We start from the raw sequence: 12,507 nt of genomic DNA on the forward strand, positions 1-12,507 counted from the left end.
GTTTATATACCCGTTCCTTCACAAACATGTATTGATGGTCTGCTATCTAAAATTTGGAATACAGAGTCATATAAGGCGTATTGTTTACTCTCAGAATACTTACAGTGTATAGGAAAAACAAGTGGATATACTGTCCTAGACCTATCACAACTGGATTGTAACAGGCAAGAACAGAAAGCTGTGGGTGGATAGAAGAGGGAAGCTTAGCCTAGACGACAGAGCTCTGTGGAAAAACTCAAGACTGTTGTTTCCCAAAAGAAATGTTAACTGGTCAGAGAGTAACACGAAAAAGCATTAGGGGCAACATATGCAAATTTCCAGAGCTGAGAGAGAGGTGATGGTAGTTGAGTATGGCCAGAGAATACAAGAGATGGAAAAGAGGGTATGGGAAGTATTGAGACATGAAGCCACAGAGATGAACAGATGCTGCCTACTATTTGCCAGAACTGTGAGATGCTTTCCCATCATTCATAAATATCTCATGGTTAGTGAGGTAATATGGTGACTTATAAAGCCTGTCCAGAGAAAACCTAATAGAGTGCCTTGGGAAGGTTCCAGAAGAAAACTGATCTGATCTCTCCCACTCTTGGCTGCTTGCTACCCCCTTCTTCTGAGACTTCTGCTCAGGCAGTGCTTAGACTGAACGCATTGGAGGGAGCACAGGTTGCTAAGTAAAGATTGGCCAGTAGGTAGGAAAAACAGTCAATGTGGTGTTGCTTTCAGATACTGGGCAATTAATAACAGAAAAATACATTCTTTAAAATTTTACATTGTAAAAGATAATTGTTGACCACTTATTAGTTACAGTGTAACACAATAGTGATAAGGCATACTGTGAAAGACATCATTTTAGCTGATAAAAGATTTTTTATAAGACTAAAATCTGTTGATACATGTTTAGTTTTTATAGCTTGTTGCTCATTTGATAGTGTTCTCACTTTTGATTTAAAAATGGAGGGTATAGCGAAATAAGTCAATCAGAAAGACATGTATCATATGACCTCACTGATATGAGGAATTCTTAATCTCAGGAAACAAACTGAGGGTTGCTGGAGTGGTGGGGGGTGGGAGGGATGGGGTGGCTGGGTGATAGACGTTGGGGAGGGTATGTGCTATGGTGAGCGCTGTGAATTGTGCAAGGCTATTGAATCACAGATCTGTACCTCTGAAACAAATAATACATTATATGTTAAAAAAAAAAAAGATAGGAGGGGAAGAATGAAGGGGGTGAAATCAGAGGGGGAGATGAACCATGAGAGACGATGGACTCTGAAAAACAAACTGAGGGTTCTAGAGGGGAGGGGGGTGGGGAGATGGGTTAGCCTGGTGATGGGTATTAAAGAGGGCACGTTGTGCATGGAGCACTGGGTGTAATACACAAACAATGAATCATGGAACACTACATCAAAAACTAATGATGTATGGTGATTAACATAACAATAAAAAATTTTTTTAAAAAGGAGGGTATAGCCACTATGGTAAACAATATGGAGGTTTCTCAAAAAACTACAGATAGAACTGTGTGATCCAGCAGTCCCACCTCTGGATATATATCCAAGGAAAATGCAGTCACTACCTCAAAGAGATATTTGCACCCCCCACCATGTTCATTGCAGCAGTATTCACAGTAGCCAAGAATGGAAACAACCTAAGTATCTGTTTTTCAATGAATGGATAAAGAAAAGTGTGTGTGTGTGTGTGTGTGTGTGTGTAAGTAAACACAGGAATATTATTCAGCTATAAAAGAAGGAAATTTTTTTTGTGACAACATGGATGGACCTTGAGGGCAGTATGCTAAGTGAAATAAGTTAGACCAAGAAAGACAAATACATACAGGTGGAATCTAAAAAAGCTGAACTCATAGAAACAGAGTAGAATGGTGGTGTCTGAGGCCAGAGTATGGGGGAAATGGAGAGATGATGGTCAAAAGGTACAAACCTTTAGCTTATATATAAAATGAATAAGTTCTGGGATTCTAATGTACAGCATGATAACTATAATTAACAGTACTGTATTATATATTTAAAAATTGTTAATAGAGTAGGTCTTAAATTTATCACCACACCAAAAAAATGGTAATTACATGAGGGGATGGAGGTGTTAACTAACCTAATTGTGGTAATCATTTTGCAGTATATATGTGTAACAAATCGTCACGTTGCATACCTTTAATGTTAAATGTCAACTGTATCTCAACAAAGCTGGGAAAAATAGAATAAAATGGAGGGATATGTCCATCGACAGATGAATGGATAAAGATGTGGTATATGCAATGGAATACTACTCAGTCATCAAAAGAATAAAATCTTGCCATTTGCAATGACGTGGATGGAACTAGAGGGTATTATGCTAAGTGAAATAAGCCAATCAGAGAAATACATATATGATCTCACTCATATGTGGAATTTAAGAAACAAAACAGAGGATCATAGGGGAAGAGAGGAAAAAATAAAACAAGACAAAATCAGAGAAGGAGACAAACTTAGACTCTTAAGCATAGGAAACAAACTGAGGGTTGCTGGAGGGGAGGGAGGTGGAGGGATGGAGTAACTGGGTGATGGACATTAAGGAGGGCTTGCAATGTTATGAGCACTGGGTATTATATAAGACTGATGAATCACAAACTTCTACCTCTGAAACTAATAATACAATGAATTAATTGAATTTAAATAAATTGAATTTAAATAAAATGTAAATAAATTTAAATAAATTCAATTTAAATAAATTGAAATTAAATAAAAATTTAAAAAACAAGACACCAAGTTAAAAAAAAAAAAAATGGAGGGGTATTTCTCAGTAGCAGTCTGCTATACTGTTAACCCAGTGGTGAACTATAGTATTTACTTTATGGATGTAGCACAGTGCTACTTTGAGTGCTGGCCTTTAACTACATAAAGGAGTTTGCAGCAGAATATAAATCTAGATACTGCTTCTTTTATCACGAAAGTCTTATTACTAAGGGAGAATGGGGAGAAACAGTTGAACAAAATAGTGTGCCCAGTATTGTAGTTGATTCACATACCGATGCAAGCTTTTTGTCTCTTCCTGGCAACAGTTTTCCCAGCTGTCAGTAATCAGACCATACTTTGAGTGGTACTCATATAGCATATGCCCACAGAGAGGTGTTATCCATGTTCCACCATAGTAATATCTGGTGTTACATAGAAGGGGTTAATATCAAAAGACAATTTTGATTCCTTCATTCCTTCCTGCTCACATGGTGAATCTAGCTCATGAATTTTCCTGAACATTGTTGATTGCATTTAATTTTTTTAAATTAGGATTTCCTAAAGTATAACTAATAGTGTTTTTATTTTTATAAGATTTTTCATACTAAAATTAGGGAAAGTATCCTCTGATTACGTGTTATAATTCACATTTTAGAAAATACAGTTACTATATCTGTATCAATTCATTGTAAAACTGAGTATCATCTGTTTTACTCATATCAGTCACTCTCAGTTCTGCTTAATTTCAGTTTTCAGGTAATCATAACTTAGTTTCTTCCCTGGCATATCAGTTTTGTAACAATAAAGCCTATGGGTAAATGGTCCATCTTTTTGTAAGAATTTTTTATTTACTAAATGACTATAAATAATGTGGCTTCAATGTATCTAACAGAGGGTATAATTATTTTCTCTTAGAATTAAAGAGGATCATGTGATTCAGCACGGGCTGGTGGTGGATGGGACCAGCCTGTCTCTTGCACTCAGGGAGCATGAAAAACTATTTATGGAAGTTTGCAGAAATTGTTCAGCTGTATTGTGCTGTCGTATGGCACCACTGCAAAAAGCAAAGGTATGTTTGTGTTACAAAACATTCCAGAAAGATATTTAGATCTAAAAGTATTCTTGGGGGTTCCTGGGTGGCTCAGTCAGTTGGGCATCTGACTCTTGATCTCTGCTCGGGTCTTGATCTCAGGGTCATGAGTTCAAGCCCCATACTGGGCTCCACACTGGGTATGGAGCCTACTTAAAAAAAAAAAAAAGTAAAGGTATTCTTTAAGGCTAATGCCTTATCTAGTCCTATTTGGTAGTATGTAGTATATGAATGTTACTAAGTCACTTCTCACATTTTGAATGTTAACCAAGTGCATTAGACCTTTGGAATTTTCAGAGTGAATATTAGTTTCAACTATTCATAATGACCTACAAAGTCTTTGATGGGTATCAGTTTGTGATTTTGCTGAGACACAAATTGAATTGTGATAACTATAGTTTCATAAGTTATTTAGCTGTGAGAAAGACTGTTAGACTTCAGTTCTTCCACTTCAGGTGGTTTTCTGCTTATTCCTGCATTCTCTTTGTTAAAAGTGGCTATTAAGTGATGAAACTTTAGTAAAAAGTTGAAAAGTCAGTTCTTATGATTTAAAGCTATATACAAAAAATACTTAAATTTCAGCTGTGCTTCAAGTGAAAGTCTATACGGATATTTTTTATAACTCTTGATTTAAAATTTGGGTCTTATACTGTATCTTTCACAAATACCCTTTGAAATCCACATCTACACACTGCTTGTTTCTCATATGGGTCTAATAAATTAGACATCAACATTTTTTTGGCTTAATGGGATTTTGTTAAAAGGCCTATATTGGGTTTTTTTGGTTTTTTGTTTGTTTGTTTTTAAAGATTTTATTTATTTATTCGAGAGAGAGAATGAGAGAGAACACATGAGAGGGGGGAGGGTCAGGGGGAGAAGCAGACTCCCTGCCGAGCAGGGAGCCCGATGCGGGACTCGATCCCGGGACTCCAGGATCATGACCTGAGCCGAAGGCAGCCGCTTAACCAACTGAGCCACCCAGGCGCCCCCAAAATGCCTATATTGTTACAATTCATGTACCCCAGTCTGTGGAGACTAAAACTAGAGACCAAACAGAGCTAATACCTAGGTTCTTTAAGTATGTTCAAGAATTCCAAAGAAACCTTTCTTTTGATTTTATTGAATTTAATCTTGGTTGCTTTTTAAAATTCCTTAAATTTTATGACAAGAGAAAATAATTTTCTTTCATCTACTTTAAACAAAAAGAATAATTTCCTAAGAAAGAGAAAATTTTGCCTGACAAAGTTTATGTGTAATTATTTTCTAACACAATTATTATTGAGCTTTTTACACATTTAAGCTGTATTTAAGAGTCTTGCTTCCCATCATAAAATCCAAAGATAATATTCTCTTTTGCTATGACATTTTTGAAAGACAGTCCTAACATCTCCTCAGAAAATGAACCCCAGTGCATATTATTGTCTAATACAAAATTAATTTTTTTCATTATTCAACTGTTCTTATAACAGTCGTTTCAGATAAATGACTATATAAGAAAATTGAAATTTTATAATAAATAACTAATTGTATATCTTTCAGGTAATAAGACTGATAAAAATCTCACCTGAGAAACCTATAACATTGGCTGTTGGTGATGGTGCTAATGATGTAAGCATGATACAAGAAGCACATGTCGGCATAGGTGATTAATTTTTTTCCTGAATTTTTAAAGTTGGTATAATTATTTAGTGATTTTGAATTTTACTTTTGTGGATGAAAGTGCAATATCAAATATCTGAGTGCAATGTAGTAATACATCAGTGTATCCCCCTCAGAAGGCCATTATACTTAAGCCCAATATTTAGGATTTTTTTTTTTAAGATATTTTATTTATTTACTTATTTATTTGTGAGAGAGAGATTGAGAGCACAAACGGGGAGTGGCAGGCAGAGGGAGAAGCAGGCTCCCTGAGCAATGAGCCGGATGCGGGACTTGATCCCAGGACCCTGGGATCATGACCTGAGCCAAAGGCAGACGCTTAACCGGCTGAGCCACCCAGGCATCCCTAGGATACTTTAATTACAAATTTTCAAGGAAATAAATACCATGTTAGTAAATTTTATCTTTGCCAGTTCTCCTTCATAATAAAGTAATTTTATTTTTACTTGCCATTTTTACCTTTTAAAGTACTTTCTCACATTACTTTATCATTTTTAAACTCTAAATTTGTGGTTTACATAGTCTTCCTCATGGTTTCAATTTTTTGTTACAGAGTGTTATTATTATTTACTCTTATTTTTCAATCTAAAGATTCTGCAACTCATTCTAATGACAATTTTAGAAACAAGAAATTATACTAAACTATAATAATAAATATAAAATTTCAAATAATTTTCTAACTTAATAACTTTTATTCTAATTTCTTTTCAATTTTTGCCTAAAATTTTTGTTGGATTTAGATTACTAATATCATTTTATTATATTTATCAGTCATTTTATATTTAAACCATATTCTGACCTGTTTTCCTAAATAACTTTATTATACAAATACAGACACAAAGGTAAAAAGTATGAAGGCTTTTTAATGAAGTAGATAAAGTTTTAGAGTTAGAAAAGAGGCTAATCACTGTTCTGGAATCACCTCTATAATGTCCTATGAAGTAGTTCTCAGGTCTAATATTTCCAGTGTAGCTCTCAGATCAATTCCTTACTCTGGGCTAATTTAACTCTTCATTATGATAACTAAATTTTCTTTCTAACTTGTATACTGTCGTTTCCCATAAATCTCCATAACAATTTGATGATGATTTCCTATACCATACATTAAAGCATAAAAAGCTACAGTATAACAGTTTGATTCTAGTATGGTAACAGACCAGTGAACAGAATAGATTCAAAACATCTGGAAATTTAGTTCATAACAAAGGAGATGTTTCAAATAAGTAGGGAGACATTATTTGATAAAAAAATATATATAACTGGTTTGGTTATTCAGGGAAAAAAAGAAGTTGGATTCCTTTCCATTGCTTATAGCTAAACAAATTCTATATGGATTAAAGATTTAGAAAACTTTAAAGAGGGGCGCCTGGGTGGCTCAGTCAGTTGAGCATCCGACTCTTGGTTTCGGCTCAGGTCATGATCTCAGGCTCTGTGAGATTGAGCCCCAAGCCCTGCATTCGTGCTCAGCAAGGAATCTGCCTGGGATTCTCTTTCTCTCCCTCTGTCCCTCCTCTGCTCACGTGCTCTCTCTTTCTCTCTCTCAAATAAATGAATAAATCTTAAAAAAAAAAAATTTAAAGACCACAAAAAGTAGTAGAAGAAAAGATTTAATGAGTAATCTTGTAATTTGAGGTATGGAAGGATCTTTTTAGTAAAAATATAAAAGAAAGCAAGGAAGTAAAGGAAGAGATCAGTATGTGTGGCAGAAGTAAATACCCCCAAATGCAAATTTTAAACATGAAACTAATAAAGAACATTTGCAAAATAGATGACAAAGTCTTAATATTTATAGTATGTGAGGTCTTAACAAGTTAAGGAGTATAAGAAAAACAGTTTGGTAAAATATGTGGAAGGATGTAAGTCAGTTGTCACAAAAGGAGATACCTGAAATGAATAATAAATGCATGAAAAAAGTGTTCAGTCTCACTAATTAAAAAACACAAGTAAAATTGCCTATGAGATTGGCAAAAATTACAAAAAATGATAAACCTGGAATTGGCAAAAGTATAGAATTAACAAATCCTTGTATACAGTAGTAGTGGGAGTGTAAATTGGTATACCCTGCATTATTATGTATAACAGAATTTTAAATGTGTGCCTATTGACCTGGCAATTATGCATCCAGGCATTTTTTTTTTTGAGAAAATAAATGAATATGTTGACAAAAACATGTTATAAGCAATATCCATAATATATTAAATGACAATAGCAGATTATAAAACAATCTCATTTTGTACACTTGTTTGTATATATATTAAACACACACCAAGAAGTGCAGAAGGAAAAATTCTAAAATGATACAGACCAAAAATAGTGGTCTTCTCTAGGTGTTATAAATGTAATTATCTCTATCTATACATTTTGGAAAATTTTAATCCTTTTATGACAGAAATAAAAATTATAATTTTGAAAAATGATTTTTCAAAGCTGTTTCCAGATTGAAAAAAACAAACTTGGCAATAACTCTTTTGAAACCTAAAAGATTACTATAACCTTAAAAATGTAGTCATATTTATCAGATAAAATTATGTACTAATTTCAAGTGATATTGTACACTTTTAAAAAACACTTTTGTCCCATCTCAATTAGATAAGAAACAAGTAGGGAGCAATATTGTCACATTAAACATTTAAAATATATATATACTTGGCATTTGTTCAAAGTGTGCACATAGACATTTAAATATGGTGAATTGCTATTTCATGTGTAACTTTTTAGGTACAATTGTGGAAAGATAAAAAGTTATGAGTGTGATAGCTTTTCTCACTATTAATGATGCAAGAATTTTTGTTGAGCATACAATTTTTGTAAGTCTTTTTGTTTGCTCTATAATGTTTGTTCCAGTTATATTTATTGAAATATTTCTTGCCTGTTGAATCCAATAATGAACAAAATCATGGGTTCCTTTTTAAATAAGTTCAATAAATAAAGAGCACATTTTGTTTGACTTGTGTGTGAAAGTTTTAAAACCATTAAACATGCTCATTTTTGCTAGGTTCAAATCATTCAATTTGGATATTTTTTATGTTCACTGGAAATAACAAAGTTAAAGCTGTTTTATAGCACTTCTCTCCATTAGAAATCTATTAACTAGTACTTTGTGTCTATTAGTGTAAAACTTGATGTTATTAGATCCTGAACTTTGAATATTATTTTTATATTAATTGTATTTTATTATATCCTGAGTCTTTGAAACTTGATGTTACATGCCTGGTATATATATTGTAGCTTTGTATTAATTACCTATTTGATTTAAGTCGAACAACTTTTTGGGAATCTACTATGTGCTATATATTAGGATATAGTGATCCTAAGTCCAGGTTCAGCTGCTATAGATAATTAAGATATTGCAGATAAATTATGAAAATCACACTTAACAGTTATCAATGAACTTGCTGTTTTGTCTTCTTTATTATAGGAATCATGGGTAAAGAAGGAAGACAAGCTGCAAGAAACAGTGACTATGCAATAGCTAGATTTAAATTCCTCTCCAAGTTGCTTTTTGTTCATGGTCATTTTTATTATATTAGAATAGCTACCCTTGTACAGTATTTTTTTTATAAGGTGAGTTTCATGGAGATATTTTACAATCGTTTACTGACATAGTAATATAGGTTTCAATTTAAGATATGCGGTTACCATTCAAATTATTCTTTTAAAAATTGTTTCTATAGGTAAAAATAAGTTTATGGAATATATCAAGATTTTTGTCATAAATCTAATGTTTACTGACAGAAAGCAAATCAGTGGTTGCCTGAGGCCGAGGGTTCAGATGATAGCACCAACTGGAAAGGGTTATAAGAGAACTTTGCATGATAGAGAAGTTCTCTGATTTGATTGTGGGGGTGGTTACATGGGTATATACATTTGTCAGCATCAAAATTCACACTTAAAATTGATACATTTTATCCTATGCAAATTAGAATGTAATTAATTTTATTTCTTTCATGTTATTTTGTCCTGAACCAGTAATAAGTTTTAATTTAAGTCCAATACAGAGGTTTCAAGCAGAGGTTCTTCATCTTTTTTGTTCCATGAATGACCTTTTGGTAGTCTAGTGAGATGTATAAACTACTTATTAAAGGGGCTTTAAATGCATAAAGTAAAATACATAGGATTACAAGAAAACTATGTTGAAATACTGTTTTATCTCTTAACCCTTTTGGGGGAGGTGAACTTCAGTGGAACCCATGTTAGGAGCTCCTGAGTACCAAGACATTTAGTACACCAGAATATCTTATATTGCATATATTCTATAAATAATAGCTATAAGCCAATGAAAGAACACAGGTAGATTGCATATTGCTAATAAATGATGTTGGTAGTTCTTCTCTACCTTATTAACTTTTGCTGTGATATAAGTATATTGAAATGGAAAGATGTTTTCCTAGTTCCATTTATTGTTTTAAATATTTTTTATTTTAAAGCTATTGTAGCCTAAAGTTTAATAAACTATACTTATTGTATTATATATGAAAAGTATTGAATAATAGCTGGAAGGTTGTAAATTCAAAATTATGGCATTGCTTAGCAATAAGAGTCCAAGGTGTTTTCATTCTGACATTTGTGGTCCTGCTTAGAATTCTTTTAGACATTGTTAAATAATGGGACAAGTTCTTATGAGCAGATCTTCTACTTACCATATCAACTGTGATTGTGTTTCTGGTTCTTTAATAGCCATTTTTAGAACTCATTTCTCTTTCAGACCCAAATATTTTCATTATTTCCATTTAATCTTGTTTTTCAGAACGTGTGCTTTATCACACCCCAATTTTTATATCAGTTCTACTGTTTGTTTTCTCAACAAGTAAGTAAATAGAAGCTTTTGATTTATCCTTTTAGAGTAAGATATGTGTATTCAGTTTTTGATAGATAGTTGGAGGGATTTTTTTACATTTTTCCTATTCCTTCAGATAAATAGACAAAACTTGCCTAATTAGTGTATTTGATCAGTATAACATTGACAATATTTATTCTAATTTTCAAGTTGAAATGAATGTTAATACCAAAATATATTCAATTCTGGATGCTTTTTTTTTTTTAATGTTTTATTTATTTATTCATGAGAGTCAGAGAGAGAGAGAGAGGCAGAGGCAGAGGGAGAAACAGGCTCCCCGCCTAGCAGGGAGCCCAATGCGGGACTCGATCCCAGGACCCCGGGATCATGACCTGAGCCGAAGGCAGACGCTTAACCATCTGAGCCACCCAGGCACCTCTGGATGCTTTCTAAAAAAAAAAAAAAAAAAAAAAAGGATACTAACTCTTAAACAGCTTATGAGATAATTTGGGTAACTTTTTTCAACTTACATTTAATATTTCTGTAAACTCTGTATCAAGCCATGTCAGGGTAACTAATAGGGAGATTACCTCATTTATTTTTTGATAGAATTTTTTTGGATTGGGAAGAAAGCTTAGTGACTGTGTCCAGTAATGACATATAAGCTTTATCTCAGAAGCTAATTCTAAATAATGGATAGAGACCACCAGGAATGCTACATTCAAAAAGATTCTAAAGCTATAGGCTCAGAGAGAAAACCCTGTAATTGGTTAGTAGTAAGCTATAATGAGCACATGTGGGTCCGTGGTTGTACACGTGTCACATATTTGCCTTTCCTGATCTACTCTGTCTTATTTTATAGAAAATGAAATTGAAATCCACAGAAATTAAGTAACTTGCCCAAGATCACATAGCTAAGTTAATAACTATACCATACTAGGACTTACAGCTTTTGGCTAATTGAGCATCCTTTTCACATACCACACTATACATCTCTAATTGATCAAGACTTTTGTTCTGATTAATTGAAATAGTAAGAGCTTGGGCACCTGGGTGGCTCAGTCGATTAAGCATCTATCTTCAGCTCCAGTCATGATCCCAGGGTCCTGAGATCGAGCCCTATGTCGGGCTCCCTGCTCAGAGGGGAGTCTGCTTCTCCCTCTCCCTCTCCCTCTGCCCCTCCCCCTGCTCCCTCTCGCTCTCTCAAATAAATAAATAAAATCTAAAAACAAAAAAAAGAAATAATAGTTTATCTTAGGTTTTTCATGGGTTGTCTCTATCCTTAATCACTGTTTTCACTTCTGTTTACAATTTAGAGTTACTTCTGTAACTCTAAATTCCAAATATCTGCTTGGGCATTGGAAAATGCCTTAAAGGAAATGTAGGACTTAGATAGGAAGACAGAGACATAAAAGCAAAACTATTTATGTATAGCATATCAAAGGAATAATATAAAGACTAGGATGCATGTAGGAGAATTGTGTAAAATTACATCACAGTAACCAAGTTGTGAAGAATCTTGAAATGTAGATCCAAGTCACTATAAATATGGATCACTTGGGGTGCCTGGGTGGCTCAGTTGGTTAAGCGACTGCCTTCAGCTCCGGTCATGATCTCAGGGTCCTGGGATCGAGCCCCGCATCGGGCTCCCTGCTCGGTGGGAAGCCTGCTTCTCTCTTTCCTACTCCCCCTGCTTGTGTTCCCTCTCTCGCTGTGCCTCTACCTCTCTCTGTCAAATAAATAAATAAAATCTTTAAAAAAAAAAAAAGGATCACTTGACATAACAAAATGTTCCAATTCCCACAAGAATATAAATCTGAATATTATATGTTTATGTCTATGTAAGAAGCAAATTGGAATTATTAAAATTGATATTTGTGTGAATTGGAAAAAGCTATATAATTCTAATGCTTATTTTTAATATACTTCTTTGTGATCATATACATAACAGTAATACATAGTTTAGAATCTCAAAATTCCTACCAATTTCTCTTTCTAGACACTATATGACAGCGTGTACCTGACTTTATACAATATTTGTTTTACTTCCCTACCTATTCTGATATATAGTCTATTGGAACAGCATATAGATCCTCATGTATTGCAGAGCAAGCCCACCCTCTATCGGTAAGTATTTTCCAGTATTAAATGTCTGAAACACTTTTGATTGAAAATAATATATTACCTAGTTACCAATTTTTGAAAGCACCTTATAAATAAGCAAATATATTAGGTAGTGTCTTGGTGATTAA

General features: G+C 33.6%; 1 protein-coding gene across 1 annotated transcript in view; it reads left to right on the forward strand.

Moving 5' to 3' along the window:
- Nucleotides 1–12,507, forward strand: part of ATP11B (ATPase phospholipid transporting 11B (putative)) — a 123,967-nt gene that overhangs the window by 75,073 nt on the left and 36,387 nt on the right. Inside the window, exons 20-24 of the mRNA XM_034999654.1 lie at nt 3,645–3,798; nt 5,359–5,461; nt 8,897–9,042; nt 10,226–10,285; nt 12,255–12,382. Coding sequence (XP_034855545.1) covers nt 3,645–3,798; nt 5,359–5,461; nt 8,897–9,042; nt 10,226–10,285; nt 12,255–12,382 — 591 coding nt within the window. The remainder of the gene's footprint in view (nt 1–3,644; nt 3,799–5,358; nt 5,462–8,896; nt 9,043–10,225; nt 10,286–12,254; nt 12,383–12,507) is intronic.

This window comes from Mirounga leonina, unplaced genomic scaffold (genome assembly GCF_011800145.1).
Source record: "Mirounga leonina isolate KUSES-001 unplaced genomic scaffold, KU_Mleo_1.0 Mir_115, whole genome shotgun sequence".
NCBI lineage: Eukaryota > Metazoa > Chordata > Mammalia > Carnivora > Phocidae > Mirounga > Mirounga leonina.